Source organism: Polyodon spathula, chromosome 51 (genome assembly GCF_017654505.1).
Source record: "Polyodon spathula isolate WHYD16114869_AA chromosome 51, ASM1765450v1, whole genome shotgun sequence".
Taxonomy (NCBI): Eukaryota; Metazoa; Chordata; class Actinopteri; order Acipenseriformes; family Polyodontidae; genus Polyodon; species Polyodon spathula.
Window position 1 is genome coordinate 2,134,814 of NC_054584.1, and position 25,458 is coordinate 2,160,271.

At 42.4% G+C, this 25,458-nt stretch overlaps 1 protein-coding gene across 1 annotated transcript in view; it reads left to right on the forward strand.

Moving 5' to 3' along the window:
* LOC121306888 (phospholipase A2 inhibitor and Ly6/PLAUR domain-containing protein-like) overlaps positions 1-16,611 on the forward strand; it is a 28,796-nt gene extending 12,185 nt beyond the window's left edge. The window contains exons 2-5 of the mRNA XM_041238873.1: positions 346-459; positions 1,233-1,379; positions 10,950-11,084; positions 16,226-16,611. Coding sequence (XP_041094807.1) covers positions 346-459; positions 1,233-1,379; positions 10,950-11,084; positions 16,226-16,431 — 602 coding nt within the window. The 3' untranslated portion in view covers positions 16,432-16,611. The remainder of the gene's footprint in view (positions 1-345; positions 460-1,232; positions 1,380-10,949; positions 11,085-16,225) is intronic.
* Positions 16,612-25,458: the final 8,847 nt, after the last annotated feature.

Sequence of the window (25,458 nt, forward strand, 5' to 3'; positions counted from 1 at the left end):
ACCATGCTTTGCGCTGAGCTTTTCTGCCTGCACTGCTGCTAGATGTTGGCCTCATTAACATTCTGAAAATGCTGCACAGGTTCGTCTTTGTGTTTCAAACTATCAACAGGCAATCCAAACATAGTATTTATATAGCAAATATATTTCAAAGACCACTGTATATTCCCAGATTCTTCTATTTTCAATAAGTTGGTAAAGACTGACAAAGTTTAATCACAATTAAACTGACCTTTGATATACTTTATATCACATCTTTTGAAAACTGATCCTTCTATTTTGTTTATGTACATTTCAAATATTTTGATCCTTTGAAATATTAAATGCATATTATGTTGTGTGTTTCAGCATATGCTCTGACCTGCAACAAATGCTCTGGACAAACTAGTTGCAATCCGGTCCCAGCCACATGCAATAATTCCCAAGTGTGTTTAACTGTATCTGGTATATTTCAGAGTGCAGGTAAGTTTGTATTCAATTAACAAACAGTGGTACAAAACTAGAACAAGCCCACTAGAGAAAGACCTTGCAGTGTAATACTCATTATCCATCCACTATGAGATAGACCTTGCAGTGTAATCCTCATTATCCATCCACTATGAGAAAGACCTTCCAGTGTAATACTCATTATCCATCCACTATGAGAAAGACCTTGCAGTGTAATACTCATTATCCATCCACTATGAGATAGACCTTGCAGTGTAATCCTCATTATCCATCCACTATGAGAAAGACCTTGCAGTGTAATCCTCATTATCCATCCACTATGAGAAAGACCTTCCAGTGTAATACTCATTATCCATCCACTATGAGAAAGACCTTGCAGTGTAATACTCATTATCCATCCACTATGAGAAAGACCTTGCAGTTGCAATACTCATTATCCATAATTATTAAACACTCAATAGTGTTTAATAATTATTATAAATATTATAATGGAGAACATTCATTTTAGAGGGCTTATGTGGAAGTATACATTAAAAACTAAATAAATTCAGTTAAAATAAATAGAAATGATAATTAATTGTCCTGAAACATTGAAGTAACAATGAAGACTTCATCTCGGGCCCATTACCCAAACGGTCCACAATACCTGGCAATGGCCGAAGTGGAGGGTCTTATTGCTTACTTAGACTGCAGATGATGACGGGACTGCCACAGACCTTAAGAAATGAAGCTCTTCACAGAGCGTGTTGGTGCTGAGAGTCATTGTTTGTTTCTTTGTTGTGTAACAGGTATTCTGCAACACCTCTTTATTAAGAAATGTGGCCCCAAGCTACCATACTGCAATCAACTTGTAAGTGTGGATAGCGACTTCGTAGATCTGTCTGCTAATGTTAAATGCTGTGAGACAGATCTGTGCAACTCCCAGGGATATAATGGTAAATATACTTTTGACTGCTGGAGGGTGAATATACTGACAATTGCACGCTGATAAAGGGTGCACACACTACTAATAATCATTTTAAAAAGGCCAGTGTATCTGTATCGTCTATTAATGTGGCTTTTAAACGTCACTGTGTTTTAAAATGTAAAACATTTAAATGTAACATATCTTCTGCTCACTCATTGGAAAAAACAGAACATTATTACGAATTTAAGAATCAAAACGTGAAAATCTGTAAAGAAAGATATATGCTTTTTGCTGTTTGATTGGGCGAGTGTTTAAAAACATTCAAAAGATTCTTGGCTGGGCTCTGATTTGGGCGTCATTTGGGGCTGTGAAAATGTTAATGAACTCAAGATATTTCATTAAGTGGCAGCACTACAAAATTCATAAGGGAAGATGCAAGATCCAGAACAGCAGCAAGTAAGTATGTCTTGTTTGAACTATTTTCTGAATTATACTGCATCTCTGCGTGTGTCACTCTGTCCAGAGCTGAATCCAAGCTGAGATGCAGCACTCTGCTGCTTTGCAGTTTTCTGATTGAAATGTTTCTGCTGAAGCTGGCTGTTCAAGATGACATCTCTCTTACTATTTTCCCCCGGTGCATTCCTTGTACAAAATAAAGGAATTGATGGCTGCCAGGTCCAGTAGAGATAACAACAGGCTTGTATATAAAAATAAAATAGAATATTGCAGGTTATATTCAAAATAAAATCATGAATAGTAAAAGGCAGGCAAAGTGATGGATTTGGCGGTTCTAGGTAGAGGGGATTATTATACATTTTTATTTCTGGATCGATCCTGCCTTTCAAACGCCACCAGTAACGCGCAGAGTAATTTACATTTTAAAAGTGAAAACTGTCAAAATGATTGCTGTGGCAGGAACTTTGACTGCCCTTTACAATACGTGTTTTTATTTTGAATATAACCTGCAATTTTCTATTTTATTTTTATATACAAGCCTGTTGTTCTCTCTACTGGACCTGACAGCCACCAATTCCTTCGTTTTTTACAAGGAATGCACCGGTAGGAAAGATTTCATCTTGAAGCCACAGCACTCCGGCAAAAACATTGCCATCAGAAAACTTCAAAGCAGCAGGCTGCTGCAGCTCAGCACGGATTAAGTGCTACAGAGTGACACGCGGAGAGAAAACATATGTTACTTTCGTTTTAAATTACAAAATACATTCGCGTTTGCAATTTTGTATGTACATATACTTGTTTACACACTAGTTTCTTTTCAAATATTTATTTGATTATAGTTTTTCATTTTTTGAAGTCATGCTTTATAGTAGTAAGTTAGAAAATAAACCTTTTCTGTTTAATTGTTCATTTAAATATTCTGTTTCGGATGTGCAGATGTTTGATATGACGCGCTTGAGTGTTTGCCCATAGTTTGTCTTTCATTTTAATACTGATGTTGTTTAAAATGCCGCTGTCGTAATGCTGCTGGCGGCGGTGTTAGGTGTGATTAAAGGGGCATCTGATGCGGATGCACGCATATTCTTTCCAGTTGTTAAAAACTCAAGTCCTTTGTATTTCTTTTTCAATAAGTGTCCTAATTTGAATGCAAGTTGTGCCTTTTTGTTTAACTATTATGCACAAAAGTGTTTTTAGTTATTTTGAAAAATAAAACGTCATTTCATTGATGACGTTGATAAATGCCTATATGATAATCAAATCCGCTTGCACCACAGTGGAAACCATACTTTCTTTTATTTGGTCCTCCGCATGGCTCATTTAAATGTGCATGAGGAAAGAGGGCATTCCTGGAGAAATGAAAGAGCATTGAGTTATTGAGGAGAGAAGAGATGAAAGGAAGTAGAGAAGGGGTGTTAGATTGAAAGTAGTGAGTAGGGTGTGGGTCCAGAGCACAAGTGGTGGCTTTGGAGGAGAGGAGCAGGGAGAGAGTCAGAGTCAAAGAGTGGCGTGAAGGAAGAAAAAGACGGTTTAGAAGAAGGATGGGGAGGAGGGATTGAGCTGGGTTGGAGGGATGGAGGGTGGGGAAAGTAAATAAGAGGTAACAGATGTCAGAGACTTTAGAGAAGAAAGGCAAAGTCATCCGCTGAAAGAGAGGTGGATGGGGTGGAGGTCTGAAAGGGAAGAGGAGGTGGTTGGGGTTGTTAGTAGAGAAGAAGATGATGGTATGTTCGTTTTCTTTGTTCTGTTCTCTGACTAAATAAATACCACAGTATATTTGCTAATTTCTGTAATTCTTAGTAACATAGATGAAAAAACAGATTGCTGAGTAATTTAAGTGCTGTTTCAGTTGTATGTTGACGTTTTTACCCACAGAAACACTGTTTAGATCATTGTTACTGTTAAGGCTTTGTCATCTCAATAGATCAGGTAAGTAAGTTGGTCTATGATGTCATAGCCATGCGGTAAGACAGTTATTACTGCACGGTCATGTGATCTTGTTCAAAAAATCACAGCATATCTATCTATATATATATATATATATATATATATATATATATATATATATATATATATATATATATATATACAGTGCCGTGAAAAAGTATTTGCCCCCTGTCTGATTTTCTGCATTTTTACACAATTTTTACATTGAATTTGGTCAGATCTTTTTGTGGCTTGTAGTAGTATACAGAGGGAGTCTGAGAGAAAAAATGACACCAAAGTTTGGTGCTTCTTTCATTTGTTTGGTGTGCAAGATAATCAAACATGCAATCTTCAGGCATGAAAAAGTTATTGCCCCCCCCCCCCCCCCTAGTTAACTCAATCCAATTAAAGGAATAATTAGGGTCAGCTGTTTAAATACTTTGGTTAACAATCAGGCCTGATTTGGGCCAGCCCTGCCCAATATAAATCTGACTAAGTTTGGCCCTTGTCAGCACACAAATTCTAGAGGCACATCATGCCATGATCAAAAGAAATTCCTGAAGACCTCGGGACAAAAGTTGTTCATGCCTATCAGTCTGGAAGGGGTTACAAAGCTATTTCTAAGGCTCTGGGGCTCCACCAAACCACAGTCAGAGCCTGTCACAAAGACAACTGTAGTGAGTGACGTCAGACCAGAAACAGGAGCCAGGAAATAAACAACAGAGAGGTGGAGTTGGGTGGAGCTAGAGATTGGTGTCGCTCAGCATTTAAAGATGAACAGACAGAAAATGAAAGGTTGTAAAGACAAACAAAACACGGGACACTGCACTTTCGCCAAAATAAATAGACAAACAAAACGGAATACACAGAGAAACACAGTGAGCTGATATTTTAACTATTACTTTAATTATTACCTCTGTCTCCAATCCCGTTCTCCACTCACCGAACACACAACCCCGAGTGAGTGAAAAAATGCTGCTTCTATGAAGCTGTACCGAGACTCTATTGCTAATCAATCATTCAATTGGAGTCTTGGTACAACTGCATGTGAATTAATAAAGTCCAATTCCCTGTGCTCACATATTACTACTTTTTAATTGCACGTGAAGTGCTGTGCAATCCTCATGCCTAAATACAAATATACATTTTAAACACTCGTGTTACACAGACCCGTTTATATCCTATGTACCAATGACTATACACCAACATTAACTCACAACATACAACACAAAATACACACAGGGGAGGGGAACTTTGTCACATATACCCCCCTTATGCAAAGCACACGTGGCCTCAATGGCTACCTTCCCCCTTAAAATCCCAAAAGTCTCGCTCAAAGTCATGGGCCAAGAACAGGGACTTTAAGGGGTTGATGGGAGGCAATTTTGCCAGTAGCCAGGCTGCTCCTGGCCATACTGTCAGCAGAGGTGCTGACAGTGGGACGAATCTCTCCTCCCGCTGTACCACTGGCAGCGGAGACGTGCTGACAGCTCCCAGACTGACTCCTTCAGCCGGGGAAAGTCCAGCAGCAGAAAAGCTGCTGGGGTTGGTGGTCTCCAGACCTCCCCCAAGATCTCCGGAAGAGAAACTGCTGCGGGGGAAGGTGGTCTCCTGACCTCTCCCCCTTTTTCATAGCCGGCAGCTCCTTTTGGGGGGACTCCAGCCCCCAGAACTCCTGCAGTGAAATAGCTGTGGGCAAAGGTTGTCTCCTGACCTCTCCCTCCTTTTTCATAGCTGGCAGCTACCTCTGGTGGGGCTCCGGCTACACTGACACCTGCGGCCAAGCAAGCTGACGGCGACCCGTGGCGAAGCAGAACCGGCAGCCCCAGGCGATACGGAGCGGCAGGCAACCCCAGGCGATGACAGGCAGGCATCCTTGGGCGAAGCGAGGCAGGTATCCTTGGGCGAAGCGAGGCAGGTATCCTTGGGCGAAGCGAGGCAGGCATCCTTGGATGAAGCGAGGCAAGCATCCTTGGGCGAAGCAAGGCAGGGAGTCAGGACAAGCTGGTGTGCGGGTGTTGGCCCTCTTCTTGGCCACTGCGGTTGGGCGGTTCTTCCCTATGCTTCCCTCAGCAGCCTATGCAAGGGCTGCTGAGGACTGCCAGCATCTAATCCTGGTCCTTCTGGTGAAGGGAGAGGCAGCTCCTGCTCTTCTCCCCCTGATGGTGATGGAGGCAGAAGCAGCTCCAGCTCCTCTCCTCGTGATGGTGTAGGAAGTGATACCATCAGGCATTCATCCTCTGCTGGTGGGGGAAGTGATACCAGCAGGTATTCATCCTATGCTGGTGGACGGGGACCCAGCAGGCATTCACCCTCTGCTGGTTTTCAGGGACCCAGCAAGCATTCACTCTCTGCTGGTGGAGGTGGCAGAGGCAGAGGCAGCTCCTGCTGCTCCCCTCCTAGCGGTGGAGGTGGCAGAGGCAGCGTGTAGCTTCCTGGCGATGGAGGTGGGGCGGCATGTAGTCTCCTGGCAACGGCGGTGGGAGCGGCATGTAGTCATTGGACTGGTGCAGCTCTCCCTCTCGCTCTCGGGGTGAAATCAGCAGGCATTTTTCCTCTGCTGGTGGAGGTGGAAGCAGCTGTCCCTTCAGCTTTGGATTCCCGCTGTCCCCCCGTCTGGGCTCTGGACGCTCACGGTCCCCCCATCTGGGCGCTGGATGCTCACGGTCCCCCCATCTGGGCGCTGGATGCATGGGCTCCTCCCACTTGGGCATTAGTTCCCCCTCTGCATATTGCATGGGGCATAGGGCCAAAGTGTACCCATATACCCCACAGCCGGGGCATAACTCCGCCGCGAGGTACTGGAAAAAGGCCTTCAAGCCGTCGTCCCTGACCTCATCTTGCTGTTACAGCTTTCCTCTCCCCCTTCTCCTTCTCCCCACCTTCCTCTCTTGGGCCGGTTCCTCCTCCTCCTCCTCCTCATAGTGGCGGAAGGGACAGTTTGCGAACAGATGGTCCTGGTCGCAGAGGAGGCACCCCGGCGATGGCTTATTATATCACCATGGATGTCTGGCCATTTGGCGACACTCCTCCTCCCTGTCCTTCACCTCTTTATCCTCCTTCCATCCCATTTTATTTATTTTTTTTTTTTTTTTGTAATCCAAATTTTTTTTTTCCAAAAAACTGAGGTTCCTGCTCTGGTCTGCGTCTAGGAGGCACTAGTTATCCCACGATGACACCACGTGTCACAAAGACGACTGTAGTGGGTGACGTCAGACCAGAAACGAACCAGGAAATAAACAACAGAGAGGTGGAGTTGGGTGGAGCTGAGCGATTGGTTTCGCTCAGCATTTAATAATGAACAAACAAAACAGGACACGGCACTTTCGCCAAAATAAAAGATAAACAAAACGGACTACACAGACAAACATGGTGAGCTGATATTTTAATTATTACTTTGATTATTACCTCCGACTCCAATCCCGTTCTCCACTCACCGAACACACAACCCTGAGTGAGTGAAAACATGCTGCTTTTATGCAGCTGTACAAAGACTTGATTTCCAATCAATCATTCAATTGGAGTCGCGGTACAACTACACGTGAATTAATAAAGTGCAATTCCCCATGCTCACATATTATTACTTTGCACGTGAAGTGCTGTGCAATCCTTGTGCCTAAATACAAATATACATTTTAAACACTAGTGTTACACAGACCCGTTTATATCCTGTGTACCAATGACTATACACCAACATTAACACACAACATACAGCACAAAATACACACAGGGGCGGGGCACTTTGCCCCAGAGCCATATAGTCCAAATGGAGAAAGTTTGGGACAGTAGTGAATCTTCCCAGGAGTGGCCGTCCTGCCAAAATCTCTCCAAGAGTAAGGCATAAAATCATCCAGGAAGTCACAAAGAACCCTAGAACAACATCCAGGGATCTGCAGGCCTCTCTCGTCTCGGCTAAGGTCAGTGTTCATGACTCCACCATCAGAAAGACACTGGGCAAAAATGGGATTCATGGCAGAGTAGCAAGATGGAAACCACTGCTCACTAAGAAGAACATGAATGCTCGTCTCAAGTTTGCCAAAAAGCACCTGGATGATCCTCAAGAGTTCTGGAACAGTGTTCTATGGACAGATGAGTCAAAAGTGGAACTTTTTGGCTAACATGTGCCCTGCTATGTCTGGCCAAAACCAAACACTGCATTCCACAGTAAGAATCTCATACCAACGGTCAAGCATGGTGGTGGTAGTGTCATGATTTGGGGATGCTTTGCTGCATCATGACCTGGACGACTTGCCATCATTGACGGAACCATGGATTCTGCTCTGTATCAGAGAATTCTACAGGAGAATGCCAGGCCATCCATTCGTGAGCTGAAGCTGAAGCGCAGCTGGGTCATGCAGCAAGACAATGATCCCAAAGAAACAAGCAAGTCTACAACAGAATGGTTGAAGAACAAGAAATTTAAAGTGGTGGAATGACCTTGTCAAACTCCAAACCTAAACCCCATTGAGATGTTGTGGCAGGATCTGAAACGAGCAGTTTATGCTCCAAAACCTACAAATGTTACTGAGTTGAAAGAGTTCTGCATGAAGAAGTTGGCCAAAACACCTCCACGGCGCTGTGAGAGACTGATCATTAACTACAGGAAGCGTTTGGTTGCAGTTATTGCTGCTAAAAGTGGGGTGACCAGTTACTGAGTCTAAGGGGCCAATTACTTTTTCACACAGGGGCATTGGGTGTTGCATAACTTTCTTTAATAAATAAATGAAATAAGTATCAAAACTTTGTGTTATTTCTTCACTCAGGGTCCTTATCTAATTAGATTTTGTTTGAAGATCTGATAAATCAGACAGAGGGTATATACTTTTTCACAATAATGTGTGTGTGTGTGTGTATATATATATATATATATATATATATATATATATATATATATATATATATATATTTCTCTGAGAAATGTACCAGCTTTACTTTTTTTTTTAAAACAAATTCACATTTTGTTGATCATTAACATTTCTGTACTTTGGGTGTTGTTGAGTGATTGAAAAAGAGACTTTTTGTGTTTGAATTAAAAGTGATGGTCTCAAGGAGTCGAATGGGTCAAAGTTCAGATATATTTTCCCCTTAAGGAATTATCACTTTTTGACAGCACTACTGTGGTATTATTCCTTTTTTTAAGAATGACTCAGGATGCAAATATAGCCTTCATCCATGTACTATATATATATATATATATATATATATATATATATATATATATATATATATATATATATATATATATATATATATATATATATATATACACAGCTCTGGAAAAAATTAAGAGACCACTGCAAAATTATTAGTTTCTCTGGTTTTACTATTTATAGGTATGTGTTTGGGTAAAATGAACATTTTTGTACTACTGACAACATTTCTGCCAAATTCCAAATAAAAATATTGTCATTTAGAGCATTTATTTGCAGAAAATGACAACTGGTCAAAATAACAAAAAAGATGCAGTGTTGTCAGACCTTGAATAATGCAAAGATAAGTTCAAATAAGTTCAGATTCATTTTTAAACAACACAATACTAATGTTTTAACATAGGAAGAGTTCAGAAATCAATATTTGGTGGAATAACCTTGATTTTCAAGCACAGCTTTCATGCGTCTTGGCATGCTCTCCACCAGTCTTTCACATTGATGTTGGGTGACTTTATTCCACGCCTGGCGCAAAAATTCAAGCAGCTCAGCTTTGTTTGATGGCATGTGACCATCCATCTTCCTCTTGATCACATTCCAGAAGTTTTCAATGGAGTTCAGGTCTGGAGATTGGGCTGGCCATGACAGGGTCTTGATCTGGTGGTCCTCCATTCACACCTTGATTGACCTGGCTGTGTGGCATGGAGCATTGTCCTGCTGGAAAAACCAATCCTCAGAGTTGGGGAACATTGTCAGAGCAGAAGGAAGCAAGTTTTCTTCCAGGACAACCTTGTACTTGGCTTGATTCATGCACCCTTCACAAAGACAAATCTGTCCGATTCCAGCCTTGCTGAAGCACCCCCCAGATGAGTCCAATTTTCAGCTTTGCCCAACACCTTCTCATCTAATGGTTAGATGGAGACCTGGAGAGGCCTACAAGCCACAGTGTCTCACACCCACTGTGAAATGTGGTGGAGGATCAGTGATGATCTGGGGGTGCTTCAGCAAGGCTGGAATCGGGCAGCTTTGGCATGAATGGGTGCATTGGGTGCATTGTTAGAACTGAATGGAGCTTGTATTCAGGGTGTTGTTTTTCATGTAAATACAGTATTTTACATATTAACGTTACAGAACTCTCTGCAGTATTTACAAGAAACACATTACCTTTTTTGACATGAACTAGTGATTTACTTTTTTAAACTTTTACTTGGGAACGTTCACCAGGAGAAACTTTTTTGTAGGCATTGCAGTGTATCCAGGTCATGCAACAATGCTGGTCAACTGAGTGGCGTGCAGAATATCCAGATCATGCTCCCTTCTGCAAAAATACTGGTAAAATTAGTAGTGTGTGGTATATCCTGATCACGCTCCCTCCTGCCACAGCACTGGTGAAATGAGTAGTGTGTGGTATATCCTGATCACACTCCCTCCTGCCACAGCGCTGGTGAAATGAGTAGTGTGTGGTATATCCTGATCACGCTCCCTCCTGCCACAGAGCTGGTGAAATGAGTAGTGTGTGGTGTATCCTGATCACGCTCCCTCCTGCCACAGCGCTGGTGAAATGAGTAGTGTGTGGTATATCCTGATCACGCTCCCTCCTGCCACAGCGCTGGTGAAATGAGTAGTGTGTGGTATATCCTGATCACGCTCCCTCCTGCCACAGCGCTGGTGAAATGAGTAGTGTGTGGTGTATCCTGATCACGCTCCCTCCTGCCACAGCGCTGGTGAAATGAGTAGTGTGTGGTATATCCTGATCACGCTCCCTCCTGCCACAGCACTGGTGAAAAGACTGGTGTATTGTGTGAACAGAAAAACAGCATTGTTGCACAAGGGAGTCTAATCAGATACATTACAATCCTGACGAACGCGGTTCAGTAAGTGTTGAGAAATGTATTGCCCAGTTGATTTATGATCCATGATGAGTGATTAAAAAAAAATTCAAGAATCAAACCACAGAACACAACAGAGTCTCTACAACTTTAATAAAAAAGGTAGCATTTCAGTGGGAGTAGATTTCTTTTCATATTACTGTGTGTGTTATACATACCTATTTTTTCTTCTTTTGTTTTCAGTTGAGGTGGAAGAGAAGGAAAATGGGGTTCAGTGCCCAGCCTGCCTTGGTCCCTCTGGGGACTGCAGTGACACGTTGACGACCATGTGTAGTGGGAGCCGAAACCAGTGCATCAGTGTCTCCATGTCATATTATGGTAGCTTTCTTTTTCATTTCTTAAAGGTGTCAAGTTTTTAAACCAACTTTATTACCTCTCCTACAAGTCTCTTGTTATCTTGCTATAGGTAGATAACTGTTATTCAGATCCAGTGTAACATTTACATTTGTTTCCTTGAGCTACCAAGAACAATTATACAGTCTAAACAATTCTAGAAGGCACATTTTTACACAGAGAATTGTGAGGGTGTGGAATCAACTCCCCAGTAATGTTGTTGAAACTGACACCCTGGGATCCTTCAAGAAGCTGCTTGATAAGATTCTGGGATTAATAAGCTACTAACAACCAAACGAGCAAGATGGGCCGAATGGCCTCCTCTCATTTGTAAACTTATGTTCTTATAGGTATTTGCAAAGTTCTGTTCTGTACAGCAAAACTTGCTTTAAGGACATCTCAGAATTAAGACCAATTTTCTATGGATCCCGTTGTCACAGGAAATAAGTTAGCCGTGAAATAAGTTAGTGTTTGCCTTTTTAACCCTTTCTATGCATGTGCGAATTTTAGAACTTAAAGGCAAAGTTCTCTGGAGATTCATCGAAAATTACAGGACATCATTGGTATTTATTTGAGAAACGAAAACAAGTTTTGTATTGCAGACAGCAGTTTTTGTTTAAATATGTTGTCATCTTATTTATCAAAGTGTATTGCGGTGTGTATTTTTTATTTTTTAAAAGGTGACATTTATCGTAATGTATATTTACATTTAATTTTTATTATAAATACATTAAACATCTTCAGGAAATTGCTTGCTGTATTTTATTTTTAACATGAATATTTTAAAAACATTTAATAAGTGTTTATGTAAGCTCACTTTAACAGTTATATTATTTTCATGGTAAATTGCTCGGTGACTTTGAACCTTTTCAATAAATTGAGTGGAAAGTGGGTACAAACACTTTTCTTCATTTAAAGCATGTTTCTGATGATGTAATCGAGTCTACAGGATATCTACAAAATCTGTTAATATAGAAAACTTATACGTTTTTAGTGGAAGATGGTGTTTTAACGTGTATCTATAATTTGAGAAATGCACAAAACAATTGGCTTCCAATACATACTGTCCAAAAGTGCAGTTATATTATTAAATGAACATCTGTAATCTGAGTTGACATGGTGGATATACTTGACAGCACCAAATACTGTACTAATAATTCAGGTAGCTCTCCAATTTAATTCAGTACCCTGTGCACATCTCTGATCCTCACTTCTACAGTAAAAGTCCCCACTCACCAATCGTTATATTTCAGGAAAGACAAAACGTCATATCACAGGTTATACTTTTTACTTGTAGATTATCATGTGAAACTCCCTGTCAGAACTTGCTCTTAATGTTATTTTCTAATTATTATGTTTTATACCAGATCTCATTTATCAAATGTAAAGATATCATGAATAATGTAGATATCATATAGCATTCATTGCATACCATACAGTAACACTTATGTCTATAAACATTTCTCAATAACAAAAGATACCGGTATTTAAAAAATGCACTTTTATTAAAACAAACCAATACACACAATACACGTACACAATTCAAAATATACAAAACAATATATACAATAAAAACAAAGGTGTAAGGGTGGGTATAGGAAGGAAGGATTACATAAAGTGTGATTTAATTCCATGCTGGAGGTTGAATATATCATTAACCAAATACTAAAGCATCTGATTGATTGAGAGATAAGTGTCTGACACTTGACCGACATTTCAGAACTGTCCGGTAGCTTTCAATAACGTCTTATGACCGCAGTATATAGGCTAATTGCACATGAAAATAAATCGCAAGACAAATGCATAATGGTTTCTAATACAGTATGTCAACACATACAATTTATACATGTATTTATTTCTCTTTCGCTGTATTATTTGTACGAAGAAAAACTATAAATATCCGCGGCGATTACAAATAAAAAATAACAACTCTGGTGAGAGTTTTGCCATGTCTTTGTAAACTGGGAATTAAACAACACCTATTGTTAAATAACACTATGTAACACAATTCTGTTCCTGGGTAGTAAGTGTTGTTTCCTAATCGCTTATGCCTCAAAAGTATAGAAAATGGCTATTATTCCCCACAAACTTTGCTTTTGTGACCAGGACAGTGATATTTCAAAATATCACTATTTCCAATGGGAAAACGGGCAAATGTGTGTCTTTTCGTTCACATAAAGTGAGTAGTTTTTCGAGATTTACAATTATACTGTAAATACAGTATAATCGTAAATCTTGAAAAACTACTCACTTCTAAATCTTTTGTAGTCATCTTTGTATTACTTTAGTATAAATACATGTTAATTTGGATTCATATGTTGTTTTTTTCGTTCACTTTGTGTGAACGAAAAGACATACATTTGCCCATTTTCCCATTGGAAATAGTGATATTTTGAAATATCACTGTCCTGGTCACAAAAGCAAAGTTTGTGGGGAATAATAGCCATTTACTTTTGAGGCATAAGCAATTAGGAAATAACACTTACTACCCAGGAACCAAAAAAAAAAAAAAAATGTTTTTTGTTACAGTGTAATAGAAAACAGGTCATATCAGATCAGTTTGTCATAACCCATATACACATAGCACAAAGTGAACATATTCAAAAATAATATGAAAAACATGTTATTAATATTGCAGCGACATGTTTTAGATTTTTACCACATATAATGTAGCTTTTAATAAAGACCGTGACAACATCAACAGTAAAACAATTTACTGACACATTGGAAACATCGCAGTAACAGTCTGCTCTGAATAAAAGTACAGACAGAAAGTCGGCGGTTTAACCTTGCCTTTAAGCTCTAAGATTCGCGCATGCGTAGAAAGGCTCAAAAAGGCAAACGCTGACTTATTTCACGGCTAACCGATTTCCTGTGACTCCGCCACTGCCCTTTATCGTTATTTAGGTTTTCACTGTATTTTTCTTTGTCTTACTTTCAAATGGTCACTTATGTCTCATTTAAGTTAAGGAAAATACAGCTGGAATATTTACTAAATAAATCATATTTATGAAACTCATGATTGATTCTGACTAATGTTCTGCTTTTACAGCGTTTCCTGATTTTTGCCGCAAAATTCCCAGGATTCATTTTAAAGGGGCTCCATTTTAACGGATTACACCTGTTTTTCAGTCTCCTCGTTTGTATTATTCTGATGCAAACCCTTTGGTTAACGAGTTACACCTGTTTTTCCGTCTCCCTATTTCTTGAAACACTGTTATCTGATGTAAAACCTTTGTTTTTGTCCTCCAGCGCTAAAACAGCTTTGTCATGTAAGTGCAGCATACAAACATAGGTCAGGCAAGGTTCAAATAGTGTCCTATCATAGGCACCCAAACCTCCTAAATCTTACTGGTGCTGTAGCTAGCAATGGTCATGTGACCCACATCACCTCCCTCCCCAAAAATACAAAAATAAACCTTGCTCATACCATAATATCCTAATGTATTACAAGAACATAAGAAAGTTTACAAATGAGAGGATCCCAAGGTGTCAGCTTCAACATCATTACTGGGGAGTTGGTTCCAGACCCTCACAATTCTGTGTAAAGAAGTGCCTCCTATTTTTTGTTCTGAATGCCCCTTTGTCTATTCTCCATTTGTGACCCCTGGTCCTTGTTTCTTTTTTTAGGTAGAAAAAGTCCCCTGCGTGGACACTGTCAATACCTTTTAGAATTCTGAATGCTTGAATCAGGTCGCCACGCAGTCTTCTTTGTTCAAGACTGAATAGATTCAATTCTTTTAGCCTGTCTGCATATGACATGCCTTTTAAACCCGGAATAATTCTGGTCGCTCTTCTTTGCACTCTTTCTAGAGCAGCAATATCCTTTTTGTAGCGAGGTGAAGTTTGTTTACTGTACCAGAATCTAAGTCATTAATGTAGATTAGGAATAGCAGAGGACCTAATACTGATCCCTGTGGTACTCCACTGGTTACCACACTCCATTCTGAGGTTTCTCCTCTAATCAGTACTTTCTGTTTTCTACATGTTAACCACTCCCTAATCCATGTACATGCATTTTCTTGAATCCCTACTGCGTTCAGTTTGAGAATTAATCTTTCATGCGGGACTTTGTCGAAAGCTTTCTGGAAACTTAAATAAACCATGTCATATGCGTTGCAATTATCCATTGTCGATGTTGCATCCTGAAAAAAATCAAGCAGGTTAGTTAGACATGATTTCCCTTTCCTAAAACCATGTTGACTGTCTCCCAGGACCCTGTTACCATATAGGTAATTTTCCATTTTGGATCTTATTATAGTTTCTATAAGTTTCCATATAATAGAAGTCAGGCTACCTGGTTCAGTTTTGTTTCCCTTTTTGTGGCTCGGTATTACGTTTGCAACTCTCCAGTCTGTCAGTACAACCCCTGTGCCAAGACTGTTGCCTGATCTTGGTTAGTGGTTTGTAAATAACTTCTTTCATTTCTTTGAGTACTATTGGGAGGATCTCATAGAGGAAGACTTCTGCACAGCAACTTGGTCAATGAGAGCCTTGGCCAAGGGCAAGGGCGCCACACTTGGAGAGCGCTTTTTAGCTTCATGGCTCCGACTCTCTGGAACTCTGTCCCAGCTTTGGTGTGTGATGCTCCCACAATCGCTCGCTTCAAATCAGCTCTCAAGACCCAGTTTTCCTCTCTTGATTTTAATGCTCTCTAAGCCTGGTATCTGTCATTAGCTGTGGTCTAAATTGCTATTTCAGGTTTTTTATCTTATCTGTATGATTCTGCTTGACACACACATCCAGAATGTTTAGAATTCACATCCTGGTCTTTTACTTAATGTATTATGCCTATATTGAATGTGGTTGCATTGTTTTTTACACCCCCCCCCCCAAAAAAAAAAAACCTGTAATATATAAAGTAAACTATCAAACAGCCAGAGATTACATAGTTGGAATAGAATCCCCCTTCAGTCAATATTAGTTCTTAAAGTGAACACACTGAATGTACCTGTTTAAGAGGTTGTGCAGAATCCCTTACACATACACTTACCAGTCTGTGCAATAGAAAGATACAACAGTCATACATCATAAACTGGAGCAAAAATGATGTCTGACACTCAATATTGTAATAATATTTTATTGTGTGTGTAAAACGTATTTGTAAAGCACGTCTTTTCTTTCAGATCCCACAGGGAAATATATGAATTTGCTGATGAATGGCTGTGCGAGTCAATCTGCCTGCGATGAAGAATCTTTTATACAGTTTGCTAGGTTTTACTCACTCAACTATAATATAACAGCATCTTGTACCAGTGGATTCTGTCCCCATGGAAACATGTCCATTCTTGTTGCATCTGTTATTCTGGCTTTCAAAGTCGTGTTTATTTAAGGGAGGGGATAGTACTGTTGCAGCCTGTGGAATGTGTGCTGCTTCATGTCATTCTCTAAACATCACGTGGGTTATGATTGTTAATAAAACTTAGTATAGTGCATCAGTGCCTGTCCCACAAAAATACATATACTCTGCTATTCCTGCTGTGTTAATACTAATAAAATTGATAAAAGCCTCTGACTTTCATTCATGCTAAATTATAAAAAAACCCACAGACCTACTCTGCCCATGCTGGCATTGTTGGTGTTAACCCTGGAAACAGGTTTTCACTTTACCATCAACTTGTAATACATTACAGTTCTTATTCTGCACGTTCCTTTCATATTTGCCAATGCTATACATTTGGAAAGTCATATGCTAGTGCAACGGCAAAAAATTAAATGCTAAAATGTAAATAAAAACAAACATTTGAACATAAATATTTCTCTTTGCAATTGCAACAACACAACATGTTATCAAAGAAGCCAAAGTGTTTGCACAATCCACACAGATGCGGCTTCTCCACATACAGTTTGCAGAGCACTTTCCAAACACTGCTTTTACGCTTTGGGTGTCTTACCTGGCATTGCCGGCGCTTGCGGCTGCACCGGGGTCGTCTTCTGTTCAAAATGCTTCTGGCGAAGATCAGCTAGCTGCATTATATCATTTCTTACCTGCGCATTCATTGTAAAGAATAAGAGTTTGGCTGCTAGATCCAATGCATATATGGTTCTGTGTCCAGATGGTAATTCACTAGCACTGTCCTCACTGTCACTGCCGCTGGACGTTTCTCCTACGCAAACCTACCCTTCATTCACTTCAACAACTTGTTTGTCTCCAGAGACACTTTTAGATCAATTCTGTAGTAATTCTGAGAATTTATCAGCAGTCATGTCTTTGGCGACTCATTTTCACTTTTTTACAGTGCAATTGTGGAAGAGTGGGTAAGTTCTGACATATTTAGTAACCTAAGTAAATCTCAAACTAGATCACAGGAGATACCGTACCTCCTCACATGACAGACAGCTGATTTACAAAAGGCTGATTGAAGTACAATAGGCAGCTTAGATTACAAAACGCCATGCAAGGGCTGCAGACTGGCAGCGATCTTTTGAAGTGCTATTAGATCAGAAACGTGGCTGAGGAACACTAATAACAAAACAGCATATGGTACTGTGGAAACAAAATGCAATGGTTTTCATGTAGTGTCAATTTGACCAGTCTGGTAGCTCTAGGTATGAAGGTACGATCTCTCCCTTATTTTTGCAACCCTGCGTCTCAAACTTTGTCAGGATAATTAAGACTATGAGATAATTAAGAATATGTCCATACCATACAAAAATGTCATTTCAAGACCTCACCTCTACCTGGTCTTGTGGGTAACAGAGGTAGACCCCTCCTCAGTTCTGTCTCCAGACTCCTCAGGACCTCACCTCTACCTGGTCTTGTGGGTAACAGAGGCAGACCCCTCCTCAGTTCTGTCTCCAGACTCCTCAGTTCCACTGCTAGTTATTTAGACTATACAGTACTTGGGGTTGGTTGGTCACATACCTGCCCAGGAATCTGAACTCAGAAACTCTTGTAACACTTCATCATCGCTGCGGACAGCATGCCGGTTACTATATTACAGCTCTAAAAAGAACAAACAGATAATTAATTAAATAACTAAATATTGCATATAAAATGAGCTTATATATATCAAAATAGTGTCACACCCTAATTCCTAATCATTTAGCAAATGCTTACATGGTTATTCTAACAGACCTGGATGTTCAAAAGAATAAAATTAAAATATGTGTGGCACAGTGTGTACTAAAAATAACACCCTGTTCACACTTCCGGTTTAGGCCGGCCCAGGGCCACCTTATCTCAAGTGTGAACGCTCAAAAAATGAAAAGGCGGCCCTGGGCCGGGTGAAATTTAGACCAGCTTTAGGATGTGGCCTGAAGTACCAATGCTGCCTCAGGGCCGGCCTGTCTGCCTGTGTGAGCCCAACGCAGGCCCTGGGCCGGCCTTAACGCATCAGTGCGGTGAGGTCGCTCAAACCACTCCCCTACTAGGCTGAGCACAGTAGATCAAAACAATGTCCATTTTAAGGGGTAGCAGCTGGGACGATGCAGAAATTAACAATTAGTGGTCCATTTATTCAGCTCTTGTCAGGCATGTCAGGTCCAATTTATTTTCACACGCGCCATTTTAAATCCCACCCCCCCCCAGAGTAAAGCAGGTTTAAAATGTATTGAATCACAAAAGGACAGTCCTCATTCGCTGTATTTTTCACATACCTCTTTATAGATGTAGATACTCTCCTGATCACTCGTTTTATCACCAAACTCCTCAATAATGCGATCCGAGTCATTATTTTATTACTATAATATCTCATAAAGCTCTGCAAATGTCCGTTATGAGCACTGGATGCAGAAGCAGCTCTCTCCTTTATGTTCGTGTTATCTCTGGTGAAAACCTGCAAGTTTGTCTGAGAACTCTCTGAGAGACTGAGCAGCAGGCCAGAGATAAACCCACCACGGATCTTGGATTTTATGGAACCTACGGCGATCTCCAGCCCGGAAATAGCAATGGGGAATGCACTGAATACACCAGCACTTTTGACAATGATGATGCTGGCCAGTCATGAATGGTAAGTATTTCTTCATCGTACAGCTTTCATTAAAACGATAAAACTTGCGCTCTTTTGCTCTCTCTCACTATATAGATGTGTCTGTATGTATATAATATATATATATATATACACACACACACACACACACACACACTTCAGATTGTAACTAAGATTGTAAATCTCAATACTGTTAAATAATGTATACAATGTTGCATATTCAGTCACCATTAATATAATAACTCTATGTAATACAATTTTTGTTCCTGGGTAGTAAGTGTTATTTCCTAATTGCTTATGCCTGTTATACTGTAAATACAGTATAATCATAAATCTCGAAAACTACTCACTTCTAAATCTTTTGTAGTCATTTTTGTATTACTTTAGTATAAATACATGTTAATTTGGATTCATATGTTGTTTTTTTCTGACTTTATGTGAACGAAAAGACACCCATTTGCCCGTTTTCCCATTGGAAATAGTAATATTTTGAAATTTCACTGTCTTGGTCACAAAACAAAGTTTGTGGGGAATAATAGCCATTTTCTATACTTTTGAGGCATAAGCAATTAGGAAATAACACTTACTACCCAGGAACAAAAAAAAATATATATATATATATATTTGTTACACGGTGTAATCTGTATGGTGACTAATCTAATGTACACGTCCTTGTTTGCTACATTTACACATGATACAACACGATCGGTTCATTCCACAGTAACCAAATTCACTGTCAACACACGCCTTTATCATGTCTTATACAATAAGTACAGTACCAACAGTGTTGCAAAAAGTAAGACTGTCATATTTCCCAGCTCAATCTCTTATGTTGACTTCCAGGAATGTGGTGTTTACGTTACTGTTTACATTCCTGACAAGCAGACAAGCTGGACAGCTATGATGTTGTCGCCACAGCCCTAGACCGCCTCTTTGGGAGAGTAGAGCCTGTCGTCGGCCTGCGTCAACGGCTGGCCACACGGATCAGAGGCACCGGAGAGAAGCTGTGGCCCACGCCAATCCATGCTAGGCCGGGGGACCTCAGCCCTCTCCCAGGCCCCACCACACCAGCAAATACTGACTCCATCGCCTACCCCCGCACCCAGGGGCAATGTAGTCTTCCGACGAGCCCAGTGCCGGAGAGGATTCCAGCAGCCTTCCATGCCAGTCCAGAGGACATCAGCCCTCCCCTGGACCTCCAGCTACTTGGACGGGGACCCTCCTCTTCCAAGCCCCCATCATGGAGGATCCCACTGTTGCCACGGTGACCGCAGTCAGGCACCAGAATTGTGAGGGGCTTTGCCCGGAGCAACAGCCCCAGCTGTGGTAGCTGTTACTGACCTACCGCCATAGCTTCACTACCAACCCTGAAGACGTCAGCCAGACGCATAAGGTCCAGATGGGGGAGGCCCGGCCATCAAGCTGCGGCCCCGCCACCAACCACTGGCCCACAAGGAGGCTACAGAGGAGGCACTCAAGGAGATGTGGGAGGCTGTAATCACCGAGCCCTCAGACAACCCCTGGACGTCCCCAGTGGTCACGGTTCCAAAGAAAGATGGCAAGTGGCGCTTCTGTGTCGACTACAGGTGCCTGAATGATGTCATGGAGAAAGACTCCTACCCCCTGCCCCACTTCGATGAGTCCCTTGACCTAAAGGGTGGCTAATGGCAGGTGGCCCAAGACTGCCTTCTCCACTGACCGAGGGCTCTGGCAGTTCACCGTGATGCCGTTTGGACTTTGCAATGCTCCCACAATCTTCGAGTGGCTCATGGAAAAAGTGCTGGTCAGCATGCCCCCTACAGAGTGCCTGCGGTACCTGGACGACCTGCTGTTCCATGGGAGGATCTTCCAGGCGGCCCTGGCCTCTCTGTGAGAAGTGCTCCGAGAGTCACGGAGGCAGGACTGAAGTATGTCAGCCTGATTTTTACACCCTGAAAAGTGCCAGTTCTTGCGCAAGGAGGTTACCTTCATGGACCATAGAGTTGGAAAAGATAGCATCAGTACGGAGCCCTGCAAGGTCGCAGCAATCAGAACTGGCTCTCCCCCATCAACGCTTGCCAGCTGAGGCTTCCTTTGACTCGTGTCCTGCTGTAGGGGTTTGTGCAGGGCTTTGCCACCATCTACAGGCATTGAACTATTTCATCCAGCATCAGGCAGGGGAGAAGCACGCTAATGCAGATGCCCTGTCCCACTGACCCTGTGCTCAGGAGGGCTGCGCACATTGCGACCAGAAGGAACAGAAGATGGCCAAGCTGTCCTCAGGAAATGCAGAACAGTGCTGTGTACTGGTGCCAGTGGAGAGGACAGAATGGAGGAGGCACCAGAAGGCTGACCCAGACCTCTGTCCTTTGCTGCAGTGGCTGGAGGACCAGTGGAGACCACCCTGGTAGGAAGTAGCAAGACAATCTACTGCCACATGGCTATGGTCGCAGTGGACAGGGCTGGGTTGGAAGGATGGCATCCTCCAACAGCAGTGGAAGGAGCCAGTAGCAGGGGATGCGAGATGGCAGGTGTTCCAGCAGTACCAGGTCGGCGGTCCCATGGAGAGGGTCGCGCTCAGAGAAGGGGAACCGGTTTGTTCGTTGGCCCTCGACTACTTCACCAAGTGGCTGGAAGTGTATGCACTGCCAGACCAGGAGGCAGAGACGGTCACAGTGATGGATTGGTTGAGCGTTTCAACCGCACGCTAGCCGTGTAGGTGGCTGTGACCACTGCCAGCCACCAAAAAGCCTCTTGTGTTGATAGTCTGCAGTTCAGCTGTGCAGGACTCCACTGCCTGCACTCCAGCTCTGCTCATGCTGGGTCATGAGCTCTGAACGCCAGCAGAGATGATCTTCGTCCGCCCCTCAGGAACCCATTTCCTCACCTTCTACCCCTGTTCCTGACAGCCCCTTGCCTGGGAGATCCACACCCTTTGGACCCTGTCATTCCAACCACTGTGGCTGACCAGGGACCGACACATGCGAGGAGACCACGGCCGCATGACATTGTCAGCTTCTGGGCCATTTTCAAGACTTTGCCCTTCCCTCGGGGATGAGGGTCTAAGGGGGTGGGGGGGGGCTAACTACCTTGACAATTGCATTGTTGCAGGACTTGTTGTCTGTCCCGCTTGTCTTGTCTGTCTTTTATGTATACTGCATGTGTACTACTGTGCATCAAATTGTCTTGTAAGGCCATTTACGGCGTCACTACGGTCGTTGCCTCCAGTAGCCGCGGAAAAGGAAGGCTGCAGACCATGGGTTGATTGGTTGAGCCGGACAGCGGCAGGAAATGAGGAGATGATATATAGGGGGCCCCATGCATGAGAGACTTGGTGGGGGGGGGGGGGGGGGGGGGGGGGATACACAGAGAGTGTGGCAGAGTGAGTGACAACGAGAAGCAACTTGAGCGAAAGCGAGAAAGATAACAGAAGGGTTTGCTGTTTTAGTGCCGTGAATTTCGGCCCCTGACAGGAATGCTCTGTTTATTAACAATAAACTTTCAAGATTGATAATTCCACACTGTCTCCCTGAGTCCTGCTTCATAAACCTGACAAAAATGCTACACTATACAGTGCCATGAAAAAGTATTTGCCCCGGTCTGATTTTCTGCATTTTTGCACATTTTTCACATTGAATTTGGTCAGATCTTTTTGTGGGTTGTAATAGTATAGAGGAGTCTGAGAGAAAAAATGCCACCCAAGATTGGTGCTTCTTTCATTTGTTTGGTGTGCAAGGTAATCAAACATGCAATCTTCAGGTGTGAAAAAGTTATTGCCCCCCCCTAGTTAACTCAACCCAATTACAGGGATAATTAGGGTCAGCTGTTTGAATACTTTAGTTAACAATCAGGCCTGATTTGGGCCAGCCCTGCCCAATATAAATCTGACTAAGTTTGGCTCTTACCATCAGAGTGAAGTTGTCAGCACACAGGTTCTAGAGGCACATGACACCACGATCAAAAGAAATTCCTGAAGACCTCTGGAAAAAAAGTTGCTGATGCCTATCCGTCTGGAAGCATTACAGAGCCATTTCTAAAGCTTTGGGCTCCACCAAAACCAGTCAGAGCCATATTGTCCAAATGGAGAAAGTTTGGGACAGTAGTGAATCTTCCCAGGAGTGGCCGTCCTGCCAAAATCTCTCCAAGAGCAAGGTGTAAAATCGTCCAGGAAGTCACAAAGAACCTAGAACAACATCCAGGGATCTGCAGGCCTCTCTCACCTTGGCTAAGGTCAGTGTTCATGACTCCACCATCAGAAAGACTCTGGGCAAAAATGGGATTCATGGCAGAGTAGCAAGGTGGAAACCATTGCTCACTAAGAAGAACATGAATGCTCGTCTCAAGTTTGCCAAAAAGCACCTGGATGATCCTCAAGAGTTCTGGAACAATGTTCTATGGACAGATGAGTCAAAAGTGGAACTTTTTGGCTAACATGTGCCCTGCTATGTCTGGCCAAAACCAAACACTGCATTCTACAGTGCCTCATACCAGGGTCAAGCATAGTGGTGGTAGTGTCATGATTTGGGAATGCTTTGCTTTATCAGGACCTGGATGACTTGCCATCATTGAAGGAACCATGAATTCTGCTCTGTGTCAGAGAATTCTACAGGAGAATGTCAGGCCATCCGTCCGTGAGCTGAAGCCGAAGCGCAGCTGGGTCATGCAGCAAGACAATGATCCGAAACACACAAGCAAGTCTACATCAGAATGGTTGAAGAACAAGTTTTGGAATGGCCTAGTCAAAGTCCAGACCTAAACACCATTGAGATGTTGTGGCAGGACTTGAAACGAGCAGTTTATGCTCAAAAACCCACAAATGTCACTGAGTTGAAGCAGTTCTGCATGAAGGAGTGGGCCAAAATTCCTCCACGGCGCTGTGAGAGACTGATCAATAACTACAGGAAGCGTTTGGTTGCAGTTATTGCTGCTAAAGGTGGTGTAACCAGTTACTGAGGGGGCATTGGGTGTTGCATAACTTTAATAAATAAATGAAATAAGTGTCAAAATGTTGTGTTATTTGTTCACTCAGGGTCCCTTTCATCTAATATTGGATTTTGGTTGAAGATCCGATAACATTGGTGTCAAAAATATGCAAAAATGCAGAAAATCAGACGGGGGCAAATACTTTTTCTTGGCACTAATTATATATTAGTAAAAGATCCTGCAACTCACACTCGTTCGTTGCCACTTTAAAACAGGACCCAGGATGCGGAAATTGAATTTTATAGCCCTTGCGCACACTTTTAATAAACACAAGCAAATAAACAAACAAAACAGAAACAAAACCTAACTCCGTCTTGGAGCGCTTACTATACACTAACAGGTCCCTGACTAACACGCAGGACGGCTAAGCCGTTTACCTGTCACAAAACACAACAACCACACAGGTTTCATACAGCACTTTGCATTGACTGCTCGGAAGCAGAGCAAACCTTCTGCTTCCTTCTACTCAGCAGCCTCGATTATACTGGTTGCTGACTATTTACACCCTGCACCTGGTCCTAATTTGTAATGATCCCCAGGTGCGGGTGATAATTAAACCATAAAATAAATTAAACAACTAAACATAAATGCATTCGCACATGTTTTTGAGCATGGAAACTTAACCCCTTCCCTGCCGTATTACACATCTTCCCCTTGTCTTTTCAAGACACTGGCCATTTAACGGCCACCTCCCTCCACCCTTAAAAGACCACCCACCCACAAGCCCACAAATGTTAATTTTCGCCCTCTTCCACAGGCGGGCTTGAGGGTGGGCTGGTTCCTCCGGCGCTTCCCGAGAGGGACCGCGAACCGGCGACACGGGACCCCACCGGGATGACTGGGGCGACTGCAGCGACGACCGGGGCAGAGGCGGCTGCAGCAGCGGGCAGAGGTCTGCCACTGGAGACAGGCGCAGAGAACTCCAATCACCCAGGGGGAGCGAAGCAGTGTCCAGGGGGAGCACAAGCGACGTCTGGGAGCAGCTCAGCGACGTCTTGGTGCTTGGGGAGAGCAGAGTTGGGGACCAGTGGAGGAACTGTGGCTGGTGATGCAGCCGCCTCTGCCCCAGTCGTCCCAGTGGGGTCCCGTGTTGCCGGTTCGCAGTCCCTCCTGGGAAGCGCCGGAGGGACCAGCCCACCCTCAAGCCCGCCCGTGGAAGAGGGCAAAAATTGGCATTTGTGGACAAAACAAAACTAAAAAAAGTGCTTACTATCTATTAAAAGATTTACAGATAAATTACAAAAAAAGCAGGTAAATTACACTGAGAAAAATAATAATAACCAGGTAAGATATATTTTAGTTTTAACAGAAATCAAACAGATATTGAGAGGTAATATTTTTCATTTAAAAAAACAAACAAACAACTGCATCACACTCAACTACCGTTCTCTCTCTTCTTGTCCTGCCCCATAGCAACCAATACACACTCCTGATTCGCTGGTACAGTACTCCCCGATTCCCACCTA